The 24278-nt window shown below is 40.1% G+C and overlaps 1 protein-coding gene across 1 annotated transcript in view; it reads left to right on the top strand.

Annotated features, from left to right (window-relative positions):
• The window catches only part of LOC125485578 (probable JmjC domain-containing histone demethylation protein 2C), a 231655-nt gene that overhangs the window by 122254 nt on the left and 85123 nt on the right, over positions 1-24278 (top strand). Inside the window, exon 2 of the mRNA XM_048609007.1 lies at positions 14507-14671. Coding sequence (XP_048464964.1) covers positions 14507-14671 — 165 coding nt within the window. The remainder of the gene's footprint in view (positions 1-14506; positions 14672-24278) is intronic.

Below are 24278 nucleotides of genomic sequence, written 5' to 3' on the forward strand. Positions count from 1 at the left end.
CGGCCATGACCTGCCTTACTTTGTCAAAATCTGCCATCCCTAAATCCAAAGCCTTTTTTTTTGCAGAAGATCATTTTTCCTTTTTCACAACAAACTTAAATCATACTGTGATAACAAGGTATGGAGCTGGATGAACGCAGCAGGCCGAGTAGGAAAGCTGACGTTTTGGGTCTGGACCCGTCTGCTTTCCTGCTCCTCTGATGCTGCTTGGCCTGCTGTGTTCATCCAGCTCTACACCTTGTTATCTCAGATTCTCCAGCATCGGCAGTTCCTACTATCGTTAAATCATACTGCGTTGTAGTCACTGGCATCTCAAACACCTGTCTAGTTTTGTTCCTCAGAATTAGGTCTACCACTGCACCAGCCCTTGTTGAGCTCTCAACGTGTTGACATAAAAACTCTCCTGAGTACATTTCATGAAATCTGCCTCCTCTAAACCCACTATACTACGATTATCCCAATTAATGTTGGGTAATTTTGAATTGTCTGATATAATTACCCTATTATTATTTTTGCACACCTTATTGAATTGTCTAGTAATTTGTTCCTCAATTGCCCATTGACTGTTTGAGGGCCTACAATACACCTATAACAGTATGACTGCCTCTTTTTTTTTTTAATTTCTATGCTCTACTCAATAAGCCTCATTTGATGACCTGTCCAAGATATCATCCCTCCTTACAGCAGTAACTGACTCCATAATCATTATTGACAACACTTCTTCTTTTACTCTCTCTCCTGTCCTACCTATAGATTGTATACCCCAGAATATTGATTTTAGTGTTCTGTACCTCCCTCAACCATGTCTCTGTGATGGCAATAATATTGCAATTTTATGTGTCAAGCCATTCTCTTAACTGTCTTACCCATAATACTCATAATTAAAGTAGAGTCCGTCCATCTTCGCCATACTCTCTTGAGTCTCAATATGTCTGACCTCTATGTCTATCAAGGTTTCTTTTCACGTAATACTGTGTCAATATTGGACGAACCCCCTGAGGTACCTTTCCCTGCAGAACAGTTTTAAACTCACAACAGCATTAACTATATTTACAGTAAGGGTGTTGGATCCATTCTGGTTCAGGTGCAGACTGTCCCATTTGTAGACATTCAGCCTTCCCCCGAAACAGTCCCAATGATCCAGGAATCTAAAAGCCCTCCCCTGCACCAATCTTGAGGCACGTATCCATCTGCCCTACTTTCCTATTCTTGTACTTGCTAACATGTGGCACTGGGAGTAATCCAGAGATTACAACCTTTTGAGGTCCTGCTTTTTAATCTATTGTGTAGCTCCCTGAACTCTTGATGCAAGATCTCATCCCTTAACCTACCTATATTGTTGGTACCAACGCGTACCACAACCTTTGTCTTTTCTTGTCCTGATTCAGTATGCCCTGTAGTTGTTCAGTGACATCCTCCTGGCACCAGGGAGACAACACACTGTCCTGGAATCATGTCTGCAGCCGCAGAAATGGCTCTCTGTTCTCCTAACCAAAGCATCCCCTGTCATTGTCGTTCGTGCTTTTTTCCCTTGTATGAAGTCTGGCTCCGTGTGGTGCCAGACCAGGACCTCCTTCAACTTCCAAAATGGGATACTGATTTGTGTGTGGGACCCCAGGGGATTTCTGTACTACTTGCCTGTTTCTCTTTGACTGCCTGGTGGTCACCCATTCCATTCTTTACTCCAGTTCTTCAAGCTGCAGTGTGACTACCTCTCTAAACATGCTACCTATGTTGATCTCAATGTTGCAGATGTGCCACAGTATCTCCAACCGCACTCGAGCTCTAAAACACGGAGCTCAAGTTGATATGGATGCGAGCATTTCCTGTACATGTGGTCATCTTGGACACCAATTGGATGCATGATTCTCCGCATAGGATAGGTTACACATTCCACTTGGCTGACCTCACCTGCCATGATTCAAAGTTTAAATTAAATCAATCTTATTAATTGGCTTTTCAAATGACTTAATCAAAAAGGATACTCCCCGTTTCTTATTCTCTAACTGATGCTTATCTCTGGTGTGTTTCCATTAATCCTGAATAGATAACCAACAGCAGCTCTTGCCAAACAGAGAACTTAGTTTTCCTGTGATGTTACTCTTTGTTTGTGTTGGGCCCTGATCGTGGGCCTCAATTTTTACTGTTGAAAGGACCTTACAAACTGTGAACCAAGAAAAAAAAACATAAAGCACCTCTTCCACTTTGCACCAAATTCCTGTGTTGCTCCAAAATCCTAGAAATGCACATTCATTTGGTTGTGTCTCACTACAGATGTGTTTTTACTGACTCCCAACTGCTGGTCCGAAGCTTACTGCTTCTAAATGTTCTTTTAAAATTACGTATGTAGATAAATGTAGAGTTTGAGTTTCGACTTGTGGAAGAATTCAAAGCCATAAATAAAGGATAGTTTTGAATAAATTCAATGAAGATAGAAAGGGAATTTTTTTTAATGTAGTGGTAAGAGTGTGGAACTCAGGAAGCAGTTGAGCTAAGTAGTACGATGTACCACATAAATTTCTTTCAAATGGAAAATAGATGAATACGCTAAGAGAACAAGAATGGAAAAGTGCATCAGAAGGCTGAGATGAGGTAGACTCAATGCAAGGAGAATCATATGAAGAAGAAACAACAGCACAGATTAGTTGGGCTGAATGGCCTTTTTTGAGCTGCATATTCTATGCAGTTTTATTCAGACGAATATTTGAGAAGAACTCATGAATCTCTTCCTTAAGTTGGGCAGAAAATAAATCCTTTTTAACTAGAATTTGATTCTTCTAGCTATGTTGCTATGATTTCAGCAGACTCTTGCTTTGCTCCACTAGAATTAATTGCACATTTTGATCAGATTCAGTTTGACCAGTTCATAAGGATGAAGAATCCTTTTCTTTTTATGGTTTCAAGCTTTACATTTTGAGGATAGTTATTCCAATTAATGCTGACAGCTAATTCCCCCCAGCTTACCATATGTTATTTGAATGCTAGATTGTTAAGATTCCAATATTGCTGCACATCAAGAAAGTAAACAATTTGTAGTCCAGATCTGACTCTTCCCTTCTGTTCTTCAACATTTCTCACTTTATTTCTGGTAATAACTTATCTCAATGACTATCCTTTTTAAGCCCACTGATTTGTGCAGCTCCTTAAGTAAACCTCTTCACACCCGCTTCTTGTAAGGACTCCTCTCCGTTCTCCCAATTTCTCCATCTCTGTTGCAAGAGTTTTGATTTAACCTTCCATTCCAGCCCTTCTGAGAGACCTTCCATTTCTCTCAACCAAAGACTCCTCTGAATTTGACACAAATTGACCATGTCAACTTCATTTCTTGCACTGCTGTTTTCAGCTCATGTGCTTGTGTATTTATTTAAGTATGTTAACTATCACTTTGAATCCAGTCACATCTTCATGATGACATTATCAACAATTTTGGAGGGAAATAGTTCAGTCTCGCTTGCTGCCTTGCATACTGAATACCTCCTTAATAAAAGCTCTTGTTGTAAACGCTGTGACCCTTAGTCCTGGGTGGGATGCTCTTCAGAGGGTCGGTGCAGGCTTTGTGGAACATCAGGCTGCGCAGGCACTTTCCATTTCAAAAAATAAATTTAAAAATTGTAGGAAATATTGACACTATAGGACTCTATGATTAAAATAGAGAACTGAAAATCCTCCACCGAGAAATTCCTTTATTTTGTTCAAGCTAACAAAATGGATATATTTGCCCCTGTTTTTTCTGAGTAGATTGGGGGTAAGGCTTTTAACCTGCCAGAGTTTGGTACAAGCAGAAGCTGTGTTCTGATACTTTTGAAGAAATAATAGGAATCCTACAGAATAATTTTTTGCTAAAACCATTGCTGAAAGGAGTGGCATGGTGATTCAGTGGTTAGCACTGCTACCTCACAGCGCCAGGGACCCGGGTTGGATTCCACCCTTGGGCAACTGTTCTTTGTGTGGAGTTTGCACATTCTCCCCCTGTCTACGTGGGTTTCCTCCGGGTGCTCTGGTTTCGTCCCACGGTCCAAAGATATGCAGGCTAGGTGGATTGGCCATGCTAAATTGCCCATAGTGTTCAGAGATGTGTAGATTAGGTGGGTAATAGGGGAATGAGTCTGGGTGGGATGCTCTGAGCGTCGGTGCGGAGTTGTTAGGCCGAAGGGCCTGTTTCCACACTGTAGGAATTCTATGATCTATGAAAGATTCAGATTCCACAACTACAATTAATATGATGATGAATCTATCTCCCAGTTTGGAGCAATTTTAAAGATGCAGCAGAATGTTGTGAATTTGGAGACAGCTGAAATGATGGTTCCAGAAACAAACTAATGTGTGGTTTAAGATGTGAAGCAATCCATAAGAGGAAAGGAGCCTAGACTTAAAGAAAACACTTGAAATAGCAGTTTTGATTGAGCTAGCAGCCAAGGAAACTCAACAGTGAAGCTTGAACATAAGAGCTCACAAAATAGTCACTAATAGATGAGCACCAGCGCAGACTCAAAACTGTCATCAGTGTGGAAAAACAGCTGACGCTGCAGCAAACTGCTGGCATAAAGAATTTGTTTACAGCAAAAAAAGGGCACATTGAATGGCTCTGTCTGAGGAAGAAGCATTTGCAACATACAGCAAAAGTACAGAAACGAAGCCATATGTCATACAGAAGCTAGAACTACAAGCAGGATGTGTCCTATGGGAAATGAGGGTCATCATTCCACCACAGCTAAATCAACTGCACGAAGATCATTGTGGCATTGTCAGAATAAAGGAGATAGCTAGTAGCTCTGTTTAGTAGCTTGGGCTCGATACCGGAATTGAGGACAATGTGGCAATATGTGCAACTTGCACACAAATTTGCAACTGACCTTCATTAGTGCCATTACACCCATGGAATGGCCAGAAAAGCCATGGCAAAGAATCAAGATTGACTACGCTGGACCTTTTGAAGGGTGAGTATTTTTCGTAGTAAATGGTCCGAGGTTGGCATTATGAAGATGACCTATTCAGAGAAAGCCATTGAAAGTTTGGGGGAGATCTTTGCAAATCTGGAACAAGTTGTTGGTGATAATAATCCACAGTTTATATCACAAGAGTTTACGGACTATCTAAAACACAATTGAATTGAATACATCTGATCAGCTTCTTATCACCCAGCCAAAAATGGATTGTCAGAAAGATTTGATCAGACATTTAAACCATTCCTAAACAAAAACAAATTGTAGCTGAACTTGAAATGTTGACTCTATTTTCTTCCTACAGATGTTGTCAGATTTGGAATTTCTTCAGCCATTTCTATTTTTGTTTCAGATCTCCAGCATTATAAATTCTTTCTTTAATTTTAATGAAATATTCCTTAAACGTAACTCAAGATCAAGAATCACTGTGCAAAAGACTGAGTCAGTTTTTGTTAATATACCAGAGCACAGCCCACTCTATGACTCAAAATTTCTCCCAGTGGTAAATTGTCATTTGCACACAGTATTTGGTAGGCTAAAACCACCAATGGCAATCAGAGTCATAAAATCCCTACAGTGTAGAAGCAGGCCATTCAGCCCATCGAGTTCACACCAACCCTCTGAAGAGCATCCCGCCCAGACCCACATCCCTAACCTATCCCTATAACCCTGCGTTTTCCATGACTGATCCACCTAGCCTGCCCATCCCTGGACACTGTAATTTAGCATAGCCAATCCACCTAACTTGTACATCTTTGGACTATGGGAGGAAACTGAGCCACCAGGAGGAAACCCACGCAGACGCTGGGAGAATGTACAAACTCCACACAGCCTGAGGGTGGAATCGAACCCAGGTTCCTGGCACTGGTAGCAGAACTAACTACTGAGCCACAGTGGTGCCCCTTGTCTTGTCAAGGATCATAGAATTTTACATCAACCTGTTATCACTTCAAAACGGATCAAAGACAGGATGCAACAGAATCTGGCTTTCCAATGGGAGAACAAGACCAAAACACTGTTCTCCGAAAAGGTTAAGAAATGTTGGCGAGGAATTATACCACTGGTGGGAAGTGGATATGAACCATCATTGCAGCATAGGTTGGACCAGTTTCCAAAACCATACAAATGAGAAAAATGTAATATGGAGAAGACATGCAGATTAACTCCGGGCAGCCAGAGCAAGTTAATATTAATTGAAGATCCACGAATAACTGTGTCAAATAGAGACCTAGATATACTTGAGGAAAGAACAATAACTTAAGCATCTGAGGGAGACAGTACCTTAGTAGAGGATACCATAACATTGCGCAAGCCTCCAACATTCAGTAGTTCCAGGAAAAGACAAGGACAGATGATATTCCTCATATACTTAAACACCAAACGTTAAAGTCAATGAGAAAACTAAACAGATGCTTGATGTGCTGACAGCCACAAAAATTGACATCGTGCAGAAAGTCTTGCCTACTGACTGTGTGTAAATATTGTAAGTGTTTTCATTGCAGGAACCGCTGATGTAAAAGGGAAGGATGGTTTTTATGTAAGTATGTTGGATTGTCACTTTGAGTCAAATTTCATGACATCATGATGACTTTCTTAATGAAAGCTCTTGTTCTAAATGCTGCAGCCTATAGCACTTGTAATGTAACAGCATTTCCTCTCAGAATGATGACAGGTTTCCTCTTGTCCTTGTCCTTGTTTTCCACGCATTTAACAGATCATTAATCGATCATGCCCACTGCCTCCAGCATGACACAACCAAAAACATATCCTCAAAGCCCTTTTCAATATTCAGAGGGCAGTTTCCTCCAAGACAACTAGATCGACCCCTCAATCACACCAACATAATTTCCCCTTCTCATGTTCCTTGTAAATGCAATAGAATGCAACATCTGCACTTTTCCCTTCTTACTGCCCAAAGCTCCCATGCTCTTTCCAAGTGAGGCTGTGATTTATTGCCGTGCTTTAAAATTAGTATATTGCATTGTTAACACAAATCCATATTCCATCCAATCCCTGATAAGCTTGCACTCCCTTGTTTAACAAGGCAAAAGTAGATAGTTGTTAAGCAAGAAGTGAAAGGTTATCAGGGATAGGCAGAAATGTGGGTTAGAGGTTACAGTTAGATTAATGTGTTCAATTCTGGTCTCCCTGCTATAGGAAATATGTTGTTATACTTGAAAGGGTCCAGAAAAGATTTACAAGGATGTTGCCAGGGTTGGAGGGTTTGAGCTATAGGGAGAGGCTGAATAAGGTGGGGCTATTTTCCCTGGAGCATCGGAGGCTGAGGGGTGACCTTTAGAGGTTTATAAAATCATGAGGGACATGGGTAAGGTCTCTTCCCCAGTGTAGGGAGGTCCAAAATTAGAGGATGTAGGTTTTAAGTGAGAGGGGAAAAATTTAAAAGGGACCTAAGGGGCAACTTTTTCCACGCAGAGGGTGGTGCGTGTATGGAATGAGCTACCAGAGGAAGTGGTGGAGGCTGGTACAATTCCAACATTTAGAAGGCATCTGGATGGGTATATGAATGAGAAGGGTTTAGATGAATATGGGCCAAATGCTGGCAAATGGGACTAGATTAATTTAGAATATCTAGTCTGCATGGATGAGTTGGACCATAGAGTCTGTTTCAGTGCCGTACATGTCTATGACTCTATGACTGTATAACCATTGAATGATGGAATAGAATTGAGAGGCTGAATGGCCTACACCTTCTAATTTGTATGTTAGTGCATATTTCAAAGAAATGCAGTCTGTAGTACATTTGGGAGACCACATGGGTAACTGTTTTGTGGAACACCACTATTGAGTTGAAAAGTGTGACCCTGAACTTCCAATCATTTGTCATTCTAATTCTCTACTTTCCTCCTGCCCTGATCTGTGAATTTGAACTCTTGCTGTTTCCAAAAGAAGCTAAATGCAAACTCAGGTTCCTAATTTTTCAGTTGGGCACCTTAAAGTATCTAGACTCAAGTCTGAGTTTGACATTTGCAAGTTGTAATGAATGTCCCCATTTTGTTTCCTATTTCTTTGCTAATTTATTTTTCTCTTGTTTCTCTTATTTCCTTCTCTTTGTTTTTGAATGACAACTGCTAATAATGCTGCTATTCACATTGTCTCCAGATGCATCTTTTTTGTGCTTGTTCCATTCCACTCCCTTTTGTGTTGGACCACCAGAATAAGCTTCATCTTTTGCACCTCTAGCTGATCAAAGACCCTTTTTGCTTTTACGGCCGCAACCCTTTCACTTACTTGTCAGACCTCAAACCTTTCTAATTATGCTAAAAGATCATTGACCTGAAATGTTAGACCTGTTTCTCTCCTCTCAGATGTTACCAGACCTGCTGAAGTTTCCACTATTTTCAATATTTCAAACAGATTTCAGCATCCATAGTATTTTGTTTTTCTGATCCTGCTTACGGATTTGCAACTTTGGAAATAGGGGAGAATTCACATGGATCATTTTTGCCTTAAAAGCAATTAACCTATGGAATAAAATAAGAAAGGAAAAACTTACATTTAAGTAATGACTTTCAGCATCCCAGGATGTTGCAGTGCATCTCACAGCTGATGAAGTAATTTTGAAATGTCATCACTGTTGTTAAGGTACTAGATAAACTGTGATGTTACTTGAAGGATAAATCTTAGAGTACTCCCTGGCATTTCTTTGAATAGTGCTGTGAAATTGATTGCATTCTGTTGGAGCCAAGATGAAGTCTTGGTTTAATGGCACGTTTGAAAGACAGCTTTTCCCAAAATAAGCATTTCATCAGCAAGGCTTTGAAGTGTCAACCTAGATTGTGTTTATGTTGCTGGAGTGGAGCCCAAATCCCACCAATCTGACTGAGTGGTGTCACAGAGCCAAGAATGAAGTATGTAGTATAAAATCTAAGGAGGTAGTTAATTACGTTTCTGAAGTGAGGTGAGATTAAGTAATATGCTCCGAAAGTGTGTCAATTAGGTTGATCTATCCAAATTAGTTCTGTTGCAGGCTGAATGATTCATTGATTGTTTCTAAAAATAAGTATTCTTAATTTGAATTTAAAAAATGAAGGGTAGATGCTTGAGATCTGAAACAAAAAGCAGAAATTGCTGGTGAAACTAAGCAGATCTTGCAGCATCTGTGAGAAGAAAGCAGAGTTAACATATCAAGTCTGGTGACCTTTCATCAGAACAGTTTGGTAAACCTATGTTGCATTGCTCCCTTGGCCAGAACATCCTTCCTAAGGTAAGGAGGCCAAAACTGCACTCAATACTTTGGGTGTGGCCTTTGCAAGGACCTGTACAATTGAAGCAGGACATCTCTGCTCCTGTACGCTAATCCTGTCACTATAAAAGCCAACATACGATTTGCCTTCTTCCTTACCAGCTTCATCTACATGTTTACTTTCAGCAACTGGTGTACAAGGATACCCAGGTCGTTGCACCTCACCATTTCCCAATTTATCTCCATTCAGATAATAATCTGCTTTGTGTTTACTACAGTGGATAACCTCACATTTATCCACACTATTCTTCATCTGTCATGCATTTGTCCACTCACTCAACTTGTCCATATCACATTTAGACATCATTATGTCCTCCTGACAGTTCACAGTCTCAATCAGCTTTGTGGCATCAGCAGCTAAGAGATAAGTACATTTAGTTTCCTCATCCAAATCATTATAATGCATTGTGAACTGGTGGGATAAAAGCACTAGTCCCAGTCTGCCACTCAGAAAATGACTCGTTTATCTTACTCTTTTTCTGCCTGCCAACCAATGCTTTAGCCATGTCAGGATGCTACCCCCAATCCCATGCACTTCAATTTTTAATGGGGCCTTAATGGAAGCCTTCTGAAAGTTCAAGTAAACTACATTCACTGGTTCCTTTATATCACCTCTCTTCATTACACCCCTGAAAAGTTCCAGTAGGTTTGTCAAGCATGATTTCCCTTGCATCTGTGCATGTTGATCTGTCTGATCCTGTCATTGTTTCTAAATCCTCTGCTATTAAATCTTTTATAATTAACTCTACCAATTTCCTCATTACTGATGTCACACTAACCATTCTGTATTTCCCTGTGTTTTCTCTACCTCCTTTTTTTTAAATAGTGGGGTTAGATTAGCTCTCCACAAATCTGCAGGAACTGTTCCAGAGTCTATAGAATCTTGAAGGATGACTACCAGTGTTTCTAGGGCCACTTCCTTAATACTTAGGAATGTAGATTGTTAGGCGTTGGGAATTTATTGGCCTTCAATCCCATCAATTTCCCCAACACGATTCCTCTGCTTATACTGATTTCCTTCATTTTCTCTCACTCACTAGATGTGTTCTCCAATGCTTTTAGAACATTATTTATTTATCTTTTGTGAAGACCAAGTCAAAATATGTGTTTAATTGGTCTGCCATCTGTCTGTTCTCCATGATGACTTCTATTTCTGATGGCAAGGGACCTATGTTTGTCTTCACAAATTTTTTTTCTTCACAAACCTATAGAAACTTGTACAATCTGTTTGCATATTCCCTTCAAGATGACTCTTGTACTCTATTTTTCCATTTTATACCAATCCCTTTGTCCTTTGCTGAAATCTGAGCTGCTCCCAATCTTTGCGTGTGTTGCTGTTTTGGCCAATTTGTATGCCCCTTCCTTGGATATGATACTATCCCTAATTTTCCTTGTTAACCATGGTCGGATTACCTTTCCCTTTTTATGAACAATTGTTGCAGTTCCTTCACGTGGTCTTTCGGTGTTTGTCATTGCCTATCCACTGTTATTCCCTTTGGGTAACATTTCCCAAGTGCCACTCCTCACATTCTGTCCAATCATCTAACCTGCCACACAACTTTGCTCAATTATCTGCTTTCATTCACCTCTTAAGTTAATCACAGATAGTGGTCTGCTCCTTTAAAAGTCTGCCATACTGTCTCTATTTATCTATCCCCTAGACTAGTGTGCAGCCCAGCATATCTGCAGTGAGTTGTCGTTGATCTGACAGGGCAGATTAGTGTGGACTTGGAATTTTACTTGGCATCAACCCTCAAAAAAGTAGCACTGCGGGCTCTTGGAATGGAGTTGGAAAGAGGCAATCACATATCAGGTTGGTCTACAAGTCTACAGGCCCCTTAACGGGAAGCACAATCTAGGGTGAAGTGTACAACAAGAATTATTGGGTGCTTATGACAAAGGGAGATCAATAGTCATGGGAAATTTTAATCTATGTGAAATCTGTAAAAATTAAATTCAGTGCTAGCCTGGGTGAGGAGTTAAGAGAAATCTTTTGAGATAAGCTTCTGAAAGCAGCCATGTTCTAGAAGCTATCAAAGAGCGGGTTATACTGGACTAGGTACAAGCAATCACAATATTATTGCATTGTACATTTGAAAGGAATGAGTGAATCTAAGACAAGTATTTTATTCTTAAATGAGGCCAACTGTGCATACGAAAGTTGAGCTAGCTGAAATGAAATGGCATACTAGGCAAGGCAATAGATGTATAGCGGCACGGGGACTAACATTTCAAGGAAAGGACCCATTTTCTGTAGTTAGCTAAAGAAGTGAAGGAAAGTGTCGAACCTGAGGAAAAAGCATATAATTGTGCAAAAACATATGGCATGTCAAATGATTAAACAGAATATGAACAACGGCAGAGAATGGCTAAGGTTAACCAGCATGAAGAAATTAGGCCATAAGAGAGAACTTGCTGAAAATGTGAAAACAGACAGCAAGTGTGTATACAGGTATTTAAAAAAGGAAAAGAATAAGTAAAATGAGCATTGGTCATCTGGAGACTGAGAGTAGGAAGCTAACAGAGATAATAAAGAACAATGAATGAAATGGACATATATAATGCTTCTGCCTTCACTATAGGGAATAGAAAAAAATTGCAGTAGTAAATGGGAAGGGGAACTTGGTAAAATTATAATCATGAGAGAAGAGGTAATGAACAAACCAACGGGAGGCTGACAAGGTCCTGGGTCCAGACGGATTTCATCAACTTCTTAAAATTCATTGCTAAAAAGGTAGTAAGGTTGTGTTAATATTTGAAAATTCACTAGATTTGGGCAATCTTTCATTGGACTGGAAAGTACCAAATGTAACTTCTCTGTTCAAGAAGGGAGGGAGACAGAAAACAGGAGACAAGAGACCAGTTATCTTGACAACTGTTGGGAATGGTGTTCAAATGAGTCAGTAAAGACGTTATGGCTGTGGACTTAGAAAAGTGCAAGATAATCAGGAAGGATGGCATGATTTTGTGAAAGAGTTATCATGTTTAGCTGACTTATTTTGAGTTTTTTGAAGGTAGTGATGAACTGCTCCTTGAATCACTGCAGTCAATTAGGTGTTGGTGCACCTACATAGTGTTAGGGATGGAGTTCCAAGATTGTAACTCACTGACAGTAAAGGAATTATGATAAACTTCATGTTAGCATGGTTAATATCTTGGAGGCGAACTTGAGGTTCCCATGTTTCTGCTGCCTTTGACCTTCTAGATGATGTGGTCATGGGTTTGGAAGGTGCTGTTTAAGGAGTCTTGGGGATTTCGGCAATGTACCTTGTAGACAGTAGACTGTGCAGCTACTGAGCACCGGTGGCAGAGAGAGTGAATGTTTTTGGATGTGGTGCCAATCAAGCAAATATGTGGTACCTCAACATACTCTTCTGTTGCTTCCAAAAATGTAAAGATACTCTGCTGTTAAACCAATTTATATAGACTGAAATAATTTGTTCCTTTATTTTTGACAAATTACGTCATGCAGTGTAAACAATGCAGCAAAGTGCTGAACCATCACTTAAACCTGAATTAGAAAGAAATTGCTATGTTGTTATACTTATTTTGCAATGTTTTCTGGAATATGCTGTGATTTTCTTTTGGTCATGGGTTGTGTTTTCCAGCAGAACTAAAACTGGGTTGTGATTTACACTGTGGGATGTCTTTTGTGTTGTAATCATTTATTTGAGGAACAGAAACAGGCTTTAAGAGATCTTATTTCTAGCAAGATGATAATGTCTCAAATTTCACAACTTTAATTTTTGTCCAGTGTTTGCATCTATTGTTGTGCCTTACAAAGTCACACAGGCACATGAGAAATAATTTATGCCATCAAGGAATATTTAACCTAATTTGTTTCTGAACAAAGACTTTTAAATCAACACTAGTCAATTTAGGACCGACATTTTCCATTTATTTTCTGATTTTGTAGACTGTTCACTCAATTGCGCGTATTGCTATGAAACGTTGTTCTGGGCGTGCAGCTGGCTGAAACTTTTCATAAATCAGATTTGCTCCAAATAAGTGACAGCATCACAAAATAAACAGAAAATGCTCCTTTTTTATGAGCTACAGTCCTTCGAATTCCATAGATATATGGTAGCATTTATCAGAAAATCTGTACTTTTGTTGCACTTAACTCTGCCGAAAGCACTGCACTGATGAGCTTATATGATCGTTCAAAGGAATATTTAAATAACATTTTGTGGGAAATATAGGAGATAATGCCTTGGTCAATCTAGTCTTAAAAAGTAGCAATTTTAAAAGCCAATGAACTAAGTGTTGACAACTAAACTTCTGAGTTGCTTCTGTGTGATTACGTATGAAGAAAGAGTCTTAAACTTAAGTAACAGGTCTGTGAGTGCTTACATACCCCCACATTTAACTGGGAAATACTGAATTCACTTTTGCCGCAATATGAGTGCTTCACTGACTTTTTACTCTGTGCTTCCAAATTAGCTTGCCACTTTAATCATTGGCAAAAAAAGGACAACTTTCACCCAGACTTGTTGAGAAGTCTTTATTTCTTCACTGTCCCTAGTTTCTTGCTAAAAATTGATTTCATAAGAACAACAGTTTTCTCAATGGCTTGGGAAACTATGCCACGTTGTGAATGATTTCTTTAACCCAGTGTTATTCCTAAAAAATATGAGAGATGTTTCTAGTCTTCAGCCACTCTTGGAAAATAATGCAATGCTTTTTGGCACTGTTCTCTTCGAAAATTGCCTTTTCTGATAATTGCTTTCATTTTTTTTTCTTAAAAAGAAACATTTGGAGTTTTGCCAGTCATTGTCAGCAATCAGTTGGAAGTTTCAGACCAGTATCTACAGAAATGTTCAGTAGACAGACCAGACTCTCAATACCTGTGACATTAGAATTCGGCATCAAGGACATGCAACTTTAATGCAGATACACTGCTCACTGCAGGGTTTTAAAAAATAAAATGCAAGAAGGGAGCGTGGACTTTCCACAAATAACTTACATTTATAAAATTTGATAAGTACTTTAAATGAGAACTTCACAGTGAACTGCAGTTAAACTAACACAGTGTAAATGGAATAGCTCAGGAAGATTCCCATATCACTCTACTTTTTAAAAGTATATTTTTTATGTAGTGACAGTAACAGAATAATATGAGTTTTTTGTGATCAAAAACAAACTAAATCTGTGTTGCAGTACAATAAGGTTTGAGATTTTTGCTTTCTTCCTGACAATTAGGATTCTTAACAACCATCCCATCCACAGCAGCAGTTTCAAGGTAGGTAAATTGATTGATGTTAGCAGTGTGCTTAATTTTTAATTGTGTTTTCCCTAGGTGTATGTAGAATTTGATGACCTAGAATGGGAAAAACGTGAGTGGGTTAAAGTTTATGAAGACTTTAAGATTTTTTTGGTGGAACATCAGCTGGTCTGGGCAAAGAGAAAGAACCCCAACCAGACTCAGGGATCAAAAAGTAAGCAGATTCAATGGCCCGCTTTGGTGAGTAGAACAAATAAAATCTACCCCTCCCCACAATTTCTCTTGTATTGTACAGATTTCTTTTGTTGCCTTCTAATAACTGTTCAATGATATCATAGCCATCATTGCTCTCTGATTTTTATTTGAATCTTTTGAAATAATTTGGTCCGGGTTGTTTTGACCTTCATTTTCTGTAATTATATTCTTGACAATATTGTTCTGTGCATGTTGTTAAAGGCAGTTTTAAACATAGCTTTATGTCAGTTTATCTTCTGGCTTTGCTTCTTAAGTCTTGTTCTGAAGAGTGTCATCATAATTTGGATTTGATGTCTGGAAAATATGCTAACCAAAGCAACAAAAAAATCTCCATTTTTATTTCATTTTCAGAAGTTCTGTATTTTCCAAGAAATGAAGTAATACCAGTTTAGAAATACAAAATGAGCACTTAAAATCTTTAATATAAATTTTTTTTGATTGATGTAACTTTTTTTTCTTTAAAAATAACCCAGGTTGAATTCAGATATCAGCTAGGTGTTTGACTGTATAATCATTAAATGTACCAAGATAAATTGAATCTGTCTCTTTGTTTGCTGAGCTGGAACTGTTTCAGTTGACAATTTCACTCTTCCACTTCCTTTTATTTCTAGTTTCTAATAGTGCGAGCCAGAAAGCCTGACATCATTTTCTGTTCATAAAGCTTATTAATAAATTCCCCAGCACATGATTATTTTGCATGTTATGTGGAAAGTGCTACTTGAAAGCTTTTTTTAACTGTAAACCAACTCCAGGATTATTCTGTTAGCAAGAGTGATATTCATTGACGTATAAACTTTGTCCTGCACATGAGACGTAGTCTTGCTGCTCTATAAATTGTGTCATGGAATCTTTTGTGTGTTTGAGGAGGATACAGGCATTTTGTTTATCATGTCATCTCAAAGACAGCAATTATCCTACTGTCTTAGTACTGCCCAGAATGCATGCTGGAAGTTCTTGCGTAGAGCTTAACTCAAAACATGACAGAGGTAAATATGCATTCACTAAAGCAAGGTTGACACTTGACTCAATAAATGAAGAGCATCAGTTAAGGTCTGGTGAAGGAATTGCTGGTAAAATTTATGAGCAGATTTCAAGTTCTAGATACTGCTACATGAAACATGACTAGGCAATGAAGTGCCCCATTGTGCAGGGTTTGATTATTAAATACTATAATGCATTTTAGATTATTAACTATAAGTCGGAACAAGTGGATTTAACTCATTGCTGAGAATTGAGAATATTTTGTGACATTTGGAAACCTTGAAATAGTTAATATTGGTGCGCTGGTGAAAAATTAGAGAAAAGTTATTAGAATCTTTTCTATGATCTGTTTTAAACAGAAGCTTTAGTTTGCCGCTGATTATTCTCTTCATCTTTCCTCCTCAATTTTGCTCTATCTTCCAAAAACATAGGTTTGTCCTGCGTTTTCCTGCTAAAGGTACTAGTTGCTGTTTGGTAACTGAACCAAATTGCTGTTCTGCAAACATCGCTGGCAGAGGCTGTCAGCAATCAATTTAGCAATGATGGCCATCACAACTCAGAAGAATCCCAAACTCATCCGATGTCCACATCTACAGTTGGAATTGGGGGTCATTGGAGAGCAACAGGAGCAAAACCTTGGCGAGTCCTTCTCCTTTCTTTTTCTCTAAGTTGATGGTCAGGATAATGCCCCCACTATCACACCAGCTGTGATCAATAAACTTGGGATCATAGTGCAACATTTTAGATGTGGCTCAGTCTATATGGTAGTACATTAGATAGCTTTGTCGGTCAACATTTTTTTCCCCGAAGGTTGCTCTTTATTTCCAAGGCTACCTTTTAGTTTTCAGGGACTCCATTTTCATTCTTACGAACTCCTTTCTTGACTGATAAAGTAATGGAGCAATGTTGCCTTCTCTGTTTGACTTTTTTAAGGTTTCCTTCTTCAGATAGCATTAATATATAATTTTAAATAATATGTTTATATTATAATGTCACATACCAGTCTTCAGCCGATTTGATTCACTCCACGTGATAGTAAGAAATAGCTGAAAACGTTGGATACTACAATGGCTATGGACCCTGACAACATTCTGGCAATAGTACTGGAAACTTGTGCTTCAAAGCTTTCTGCACCCCTGTCCAAGGTGTTCCACTACAGTAACAACGCCTGCATCTACCTGCCAATATGTAAAATTGCCCAGGTATGTCATGTATACACATAGCAGGACAAATCCAATCCAGTCAACTAGCACCCCGTTAGTCTACTCTCATTCATCAGTCAAAGGATCAAAGATATTACGAACAGCAGTATGCAGCAGCATTTGCTTCACATGAAATTTACTTATTGGTGCTCACATTGGTTTCCACCAGGGCCAGTTAGCTCTTAAACTGTTTATAATCTTGGCTCAAACATGGACAAAAAATTTAATTCCAGAGGAAAGGTGAGAGTGTGAAGGTTTGCCCTTGACATTTCAGCTGCACTTGACCAAGTGTGGCATCAACTAGTCCTAACAAAACTGGAGTCAATGGGAAGCAGGGGAACTTTTTAGAATTGTGTCAAACACAGAGGAAGATGATTGTGGTTGTTGGAGGTTTGTCATCTCAGCTCCAGGAAATCACTGCAGGGTACCTTAATGTTGTATCCTAGGCCCAACTATCTTCAGCTGCTCCGTCAATGACTTTTCCTCCATTTTAATTGTCAGAATTGGGAATGTTTACTGATGACCGTATAGCGTTCAGCATCATTCACAGCTCTTCAGATACCGAAACTGTCCATGGGCAAATGCTGCAATACCTGGACAATATCTTGTTTTTGGCTGACGAGTGGAAAGTAACATTCGCGCCACACAAGTGCAAGACAGTAACTATCTTTCTTTGATATTCAGTTGTATTAACATTGCTGAAACGCCAGTATCAAATATGGGCGCTACCAACAACCAGAAGTTGAACTGATAGCTGTATAAATACTCTGGCTACATTAGCAGGTCAGAGGTTGGAAATCCTGTTTGCAAGTAACTCACCTCTTGACTCCTCAAAGCCTGTCCACCATTTTACAAAGCACAAAGCAGGAGTGCAATGAATGCTCCCAGTTGCCTGGACAAGTCTAGCTCCAACAACACTCAAGAAGCTTAATACCGTCCAGGACAAAACAACCCGCTTAATTGGTGCTACATCCATAAGCATTCACTCCATTCACCTCTGAAGCACAGGAGCAACAATATATACAGTATACAAAGGTGCACGTAAAAGTTCACCAAGGTTCCTGTAACAGTACCTTCCAAGCTCTCAACCGCAACCATGTGGAAGAACAAAGGCAGTAGATATGTGGGAACACCACCATCTGCAAGCTTCTCTCCAAGCCACTTGCCATCTTGAATTGGAAGTTTATTGCTGTTCCTTCCGTTGCTGGGACGATATCTTGCAACTCTGACATGAACAAGGTTATGCATTACTCCAAACAAATGAACTGTAGTGGTTCAATTAGATAGCTCATAATTAGGGCAGTTAAGGTTGGCCAATAAATATTGGCTCAACCATGAAGTCCAAGCCTTTTGAATTAATTTTTAAAAATGTCTTTGGAACCTTAATTGCAATCTTTAAGTAAATATGCTTGTGGTGGCTCTGGGTGGGGAGGCAGTGAGGAATAAAAAGTTAAAATGATTAAAATGCTGAAATTTATTTGAGCTTTTGCTAACTGGCATAAACTGCTTCATTGCCACCCTTAATTTCTGTTTAATGTATCAAATAGTTGAACAGTGGGATGAAACTGAACTAGTTCTCCTTTTGTAACTTATTTTCTTCAAAATCCAAATTTGAGATAAAATACCAATGTACAATGAAGTATGGAGAATAGAGAAAAACCTGATGTTTCAAAATTGAAACTCTTATGTTTATGTTAAAGGCTTCATATTTCCGTCTCTTCTGATGGTTGTGACCCTCTCTACGATCACCCAAACTCTCTCCCACCCTTCATTCCATCTTGCCTTTTGTGCAGCCCCCTTTCCTTTCATTCTGCCATTGGCAGCAATGCCTTCAGCTGTCCTGACAGCGCACCCCTCCCTTAACTCTTTATTCGCTTTTCTTCCCTCCCCTCTTCTGAGGGGTTCTGTTTGGATGGAATGTAGAGTGTTGTAACTACTGTACTCCATTTTCTTGCAACTAATTTCAAAAAGGATAACTGAAGGGAGGTATTGGCATAGCGCTAATGCCACTGGACTAGCAGCCCCAGTCCAATGTTCTAAGGACATAGGTTTGAATCACACCATGAAAATTAAATTCAATAAGTTACAGAATAAATAGAATAAAATAATGTAACCATGTGACCGCTATTGAATGTTGTGAAAATGCACTCGTTTCACGAATGTCCTTTAGAGAATGAAATCTGCATCTTTACCTGGTCTGGCCTAAATGTGACTCCAGACCCACAGAAATCTGCGTTCTGGGCTGTTCGGGATAGGCAACAAATGCTGACCTAGCCAGCAATACCCACATCCCATGAACAAATGAATAAAAAAACTGATTGAGCATCATTTAAATAAAATCTACGAAGTAGATACTGATGTTACACGTCAACATGCCTTTGTATTTTTATTTTCAAAAATTATAATAATTTCAAATGTGCTGTTCTTAGTTGCAATGTTGGATGAATAATTAACATTGTAGTACCTTTTCTGATGGAAGTATTGAAGTTTGAAAAAAACCAATGCCACCAGACACAAGATTATTCTAATTTCATTGGATATATTTAAGGCTGAGACAGACAGGTTTTTTTTTCCTCCTAAAGATTTGAAGGAGCTGGGAATTGTGAAAGAAAATATAGTCGAAGTCTTAAGATAAGTCATGATCGCATTGAATGGTGGAGCAGGCTTAATGGGTCAAATGGCCGACTCATGCTCCTATTTTGTATGTTTCTCTTAACTTGCAACTGGGATATAGGAAATCAGAATAGAATTTTTCATTATTCAAGTCAGCAAACACATGATAAATGCAGTTATGGATGATAATTGCAACTCTTTAAAATTCAAATACTGTTCATAGAACAAAGGAGACAAACATTGCTGCAATATACGCATGAGCATACGAATGTACAAAAACTGCTTCACTTCATCATTAACCAATTTGGCTCGCAAGCGATGTGGAATTGCATGCCTAATTATTTTGTGAGAATGCATGTTTAACCCTACAGTTTTTCAAGAAAAGAGTAGATTTGGTTGCAGCCCTGGATATCATCAGCTAGATTTGCCCAAGAGTACAACATACAGCTCCACGCAAACCACACTGACTTCATTTTGAATGCTCGCAATAAGCACGGCAATTATTTTTGAATTGATACAAAAAAGACTATAAAGCAATAGGGTCAGAAGGTCAGACAACCCTTCAAACCTGCTCCACCATTCACTATGACCATGGCTGATCTTATGGCATCAACTCAATTTCCCACATGCTCTCAACTCCTTTAAATCTTCTATCTCTACGCCATACTCCGACTCTGTTTCCATACACCTGCTGCAACTCTGTATTATGGTGAGGCATCAATAACTAAAATGTGTTTGAAGGTGATTACATGAAAACTTGGAAAGGTGAAACCTCAAGTTTAACTTATAATGTCAGTTTCATCTAAGGTAGCCAAGTTTATCTTTTCATGATGGCAAGGTGTAGTGCTTGGAACCAGGTTGACCATATTGACTATGAGGTTGTTGATTGGGGTTGTTAGCATGGGCCAATCAGTAAAGCCCAGGCTGGCCAATATAATGAGGAAATTAGATGTCCTCTGTATAGGTAACTGACTCCGAGCTGGCTGGCCTGTACTGTGTACAAGTAAATAAAGAGTGACTTGGTGATGGGATACTGGCCTCTGTGCAGTTATTCCACAAGGGTAAATGTTATTTAACAAATTGGAACTTAGTATACTGACATTCTGATGAAAGATCACTGCTAACGCTGTTTCTGTTTGCACAGATGCTATAAGACTCCAGCATTCAGAGATAGTGGGAACTGCCAATGCTGGAGAATCTGAGATAATAAAGTGTAGAGCTGGATGAACACAGCAGACCAAGCAGCATTTAGAGGAGCAGGAAAGCAGACGGGTCCAGACCCGAAATGTCAGCTTTCCTGCTTCTCTGATGCTGCTTGGCCTGCTGTGTTCATCCAGCTCCACACCTTGTTGTCTAAGACTCCAGCATTTATGTTTTTATTTCTGTTGATATTTAATTTGAACTTTTTGCGTAAACTTGATTCACAATTTCAATCTAAGTTTCAAAGCTGGTGAGCCTGAAGGTTCTGAGTACGTACTCGAAGGTTAGGGGTCAGACAGGATATTCTGTGGCTGTAAGTGGGAATCCAGGATGGTGTGTTGCCTCCCAGGTGCCAGGGTTCAGGATGTCTCAGAGCGGCTGCAGAACATTCTCAAGGGGGAGGGTGAGCAGCCAGAAGTCATTGTGCACATTGGCACAAATGACACAGGTAGAAATAGGGATGAGGTCCTGTGGAGTGATTAGTGAGCTAGGAGAAAAGTTTAAAACCAGGACCTCAACAGTGGTAATCTCCAGATTACTTCTAGTGCCAAATGCCAGTGAGGGTAAGAACAGGAGGATATGGCAGATGAATGTGTGACTAAAGAATTGGTGCAGGGGGCAGGGCTTGAGATTCCTGGATCATTGGGATCTTTTCTGGGGCAGAGATGACCTGTTAAAGAGTTGCACCTGTCCTGGTAGGCGGATTTGCTAGTGCTACAAGGGAGGGTTTAAACTAAATTGGCAGGGGGTGCTGGGATCATCAACGGCAGGGAGGGTGGGATCATCAACAGCAGGGAGGGTGGGATCAGCAGGGTGGCAAGTGTGAGACTGGAAGGTGATAGAGTAATCAGAAATAGCAAGCTGAAGAGACAGGTCAGGCTGGAACATGACAGGGAGCGAGGAATGCCTGTTGGCTTAAATTGCATCTATTTCAATGCAAGAGGGCTGACTGGTAAGACCGATGAACTCAGTGTGTGGATAGTTCTGTGGGAATATGATATTATAGCCATTACAGAAATATGACAAAGGGAAGGACAGGATTGGCAGCTCAATGTACCAGGGTACAGAAGCTTTAGGCAGGACGGAGGTGGAGGAAAGAGGGGAGAGGTGTTGCATTTTTGATTAAGGGGAGTATCACAGCCTCGTTAGAGATGAAATAACTGAGGGATCATTTAGTGAGGCTTTGTGGGTGGAACTAAGAAATAAGAAGGGGAGGGTGACATTATTGGGATTGCACTAGAGGCCCCCCAAATAGTCAATGGGAATTAGAGGAATAAATATGCAGGGAGACTGGGGAGACTTACTGGAGAAATAGGGTTGTCATAGTAGGACATTTTAATTTTCCTAACATAGACTGGGACTGCCATAGTGTTAAGTTAGATGGGGTGGAATTTGTTCAGTATGTTTAGGAAAGTTTTCTCAAGCAGTATATAGAGGGTCTTACTCGGGAAGGGGCAAAACTCAACCTACTCTTGGGAAATAGGGCAGGACAGGTGACAGAGATGCCATTGGGGGAGCACTTTGGGACCAGTGACCATAGTTCTATTAATTTTAAAATAGTTATGGAGAGGGGCAAAACTGGTCCACAGGTTCAAGTTCTAAATTGGGACAAGGCGAATTTTGATGGATAACTGGAGTTTGCAGGGGTTGATTGGAATAGTTTGTTTGCAGGCAAAAGGACCTCTGGCAAGTGGGAGGCCTTTAAAAGTGTGATAGCTAGAGTTTAAGGTCTATATGTTCCTGCAAGAGTGAAGGGCAAGGTTGGCAGGAGTAAGGAACCCTGGATGATGAGATAGTGAGGCTTTGACCAGAAAAATGGAGGAGACATGGCTCAGGTACAGGCAGCTGGGATCAGGGAGTCCCTAGAGGTACGTAGGGGATACAGGAGTTTACTAAAGACGAAAGTTAGGAAGTTGAAAAGGGGAGATGACTTAGCTTTGGCTGAGAAGATTAGGGTGAATCCAAAGAGATCCTTCTAAGTGTATTAAAGGAAAAAAAAATAGCTAGAGAGAGAATAGGACCTTTCAAGGGCCAAAGTGGACATGTATGTGTGGAGATGACACATTGTGGAGCTGGAGGAACAGAGCAGGTCAGGCAGCATTAGAGGAGCAGGAAAGTTGATGTTTCGGGTCGGGACCCTTCTTCAGAAATGGGGAGGGGGAAGGGAGCTGGGAAATAAATAGAGGAAGGTAGGTGGGATGGTGATGGGTGAGTGCAGGTAGAGAGTGGTGGGGATTGGTCAGTGGGATAGGTGGGAGAGGAGATGGACAGGTTGTGTCAGGTCAAGGCGATAGGGATGAGAGGGAGGGTTGGACATTGGATGAGGCCGGGGGCGGGGAGATTTTAAAACTGGTGAATTCCATGTTTAGGCTGTAGACTCCTGAGGTGGAATATGAGGTATTGCTCCTTCAGCTTGTGTGCGGTGTCATTGTGGCACTGGAGGAGGCCCAGGATGGACATGTCACTCTGGGATGGGGGGTTAAAATGGTTGGTAACCGGAAGTGGGTTACAAAATGGTCTCTGGGTCTACACTTGGTCTCACCAATGTAGAGAAGGCCACATTAGGAGCAGCAGATACAGTAGACCAAGTTGGCGGATGTAGAGGTGATCCCCTGACTGATATGAAAGGTTTGCTTTGGCCACCAAATGGAGGTGAGGGGGGTGGTGTAGGGGCAGATGTAGCACTTCCTGCGTTTGCAGGGAAAGGTGTCGGGTGTGGTGGGGTTAGTGGGGAGTGTGGAGCAGACGAGGGAGTCATGGAGTGAGCGGTCCCTACAAAAGGCAAATAGGGGTGGGGAGGGAAATATCTCCTTGGTCGTGCAGTTGGATTGTAGGTGGTGTCTTTGGTCGTGGGGTCGGATTGTAGATGGTCATTCTCCGCCACTTCCGAAAACCCCTCCCCTCCAACAAAAATAAGGACAGAATCCCCCTGGTCCTTACATATCACCCCACCAACTCCGCATATCACCCCATCAACCTCTGCATCCAGCATTTCATTCTCCACCACTTAGCAAAATATTTTCTTACAAGGTTTTTCTAAATAACTTTGGACAAAATTACATTGTCAGGTATTGTGTGTGATCACATTTTGATGTAGTTGCTCATGGGCAGTGCCGGAGAAATATCTGGTAAGGTTGTAAAATTATAACAGTAATTGATTTATTCAATTCCCCACATTCCTCAATAAATGTTGACCTCTTCACGGGGATAGTGCAAATATGACCTCCTATTATTGCAAAATAACTAAGGAATCTCTAAAAGGAAGACACGATCAGCTTTTATTCAGTTCTTTAAGCAGAGTTAAAGCTGCACAAATGTCCGGTCCCTCAAAAAACACATGAGAATACTGGAAACACATTCATGGTCCAAGATAAAATCTAGTGGATTTAAACTGTTTTTGAAATTACAGACACTTGAAAATCACCAGGTCTGTATGCACATATAAACATGGGACACGTAGCTAAGTTTCAGGTGATAATGAGTGAAAACGATGGTTTTTGTATCACAGAAGTTTTCTTAACATAATGTGCGAAAGAGTAGAGAAACACCATTCATGTTTATTCATTTCCCTCCCAGAAATAGAAGGCTAGCATGCA

This window comes from Rhincodon typus, chromosome 20, assembly GCF_021869965.1.
Source record: "Rhincodon typus isolate 14 chromosome 20, sRhiTyp1.1, whole genome shotgun sequence".
Classification (NCBI taxonomy): Eukaryota; Metazoa; Chordata; class Chondrichthyes; order Orectolobiformes; family Rhincodontidae; genus Rhincodon; species Rhincodon typus.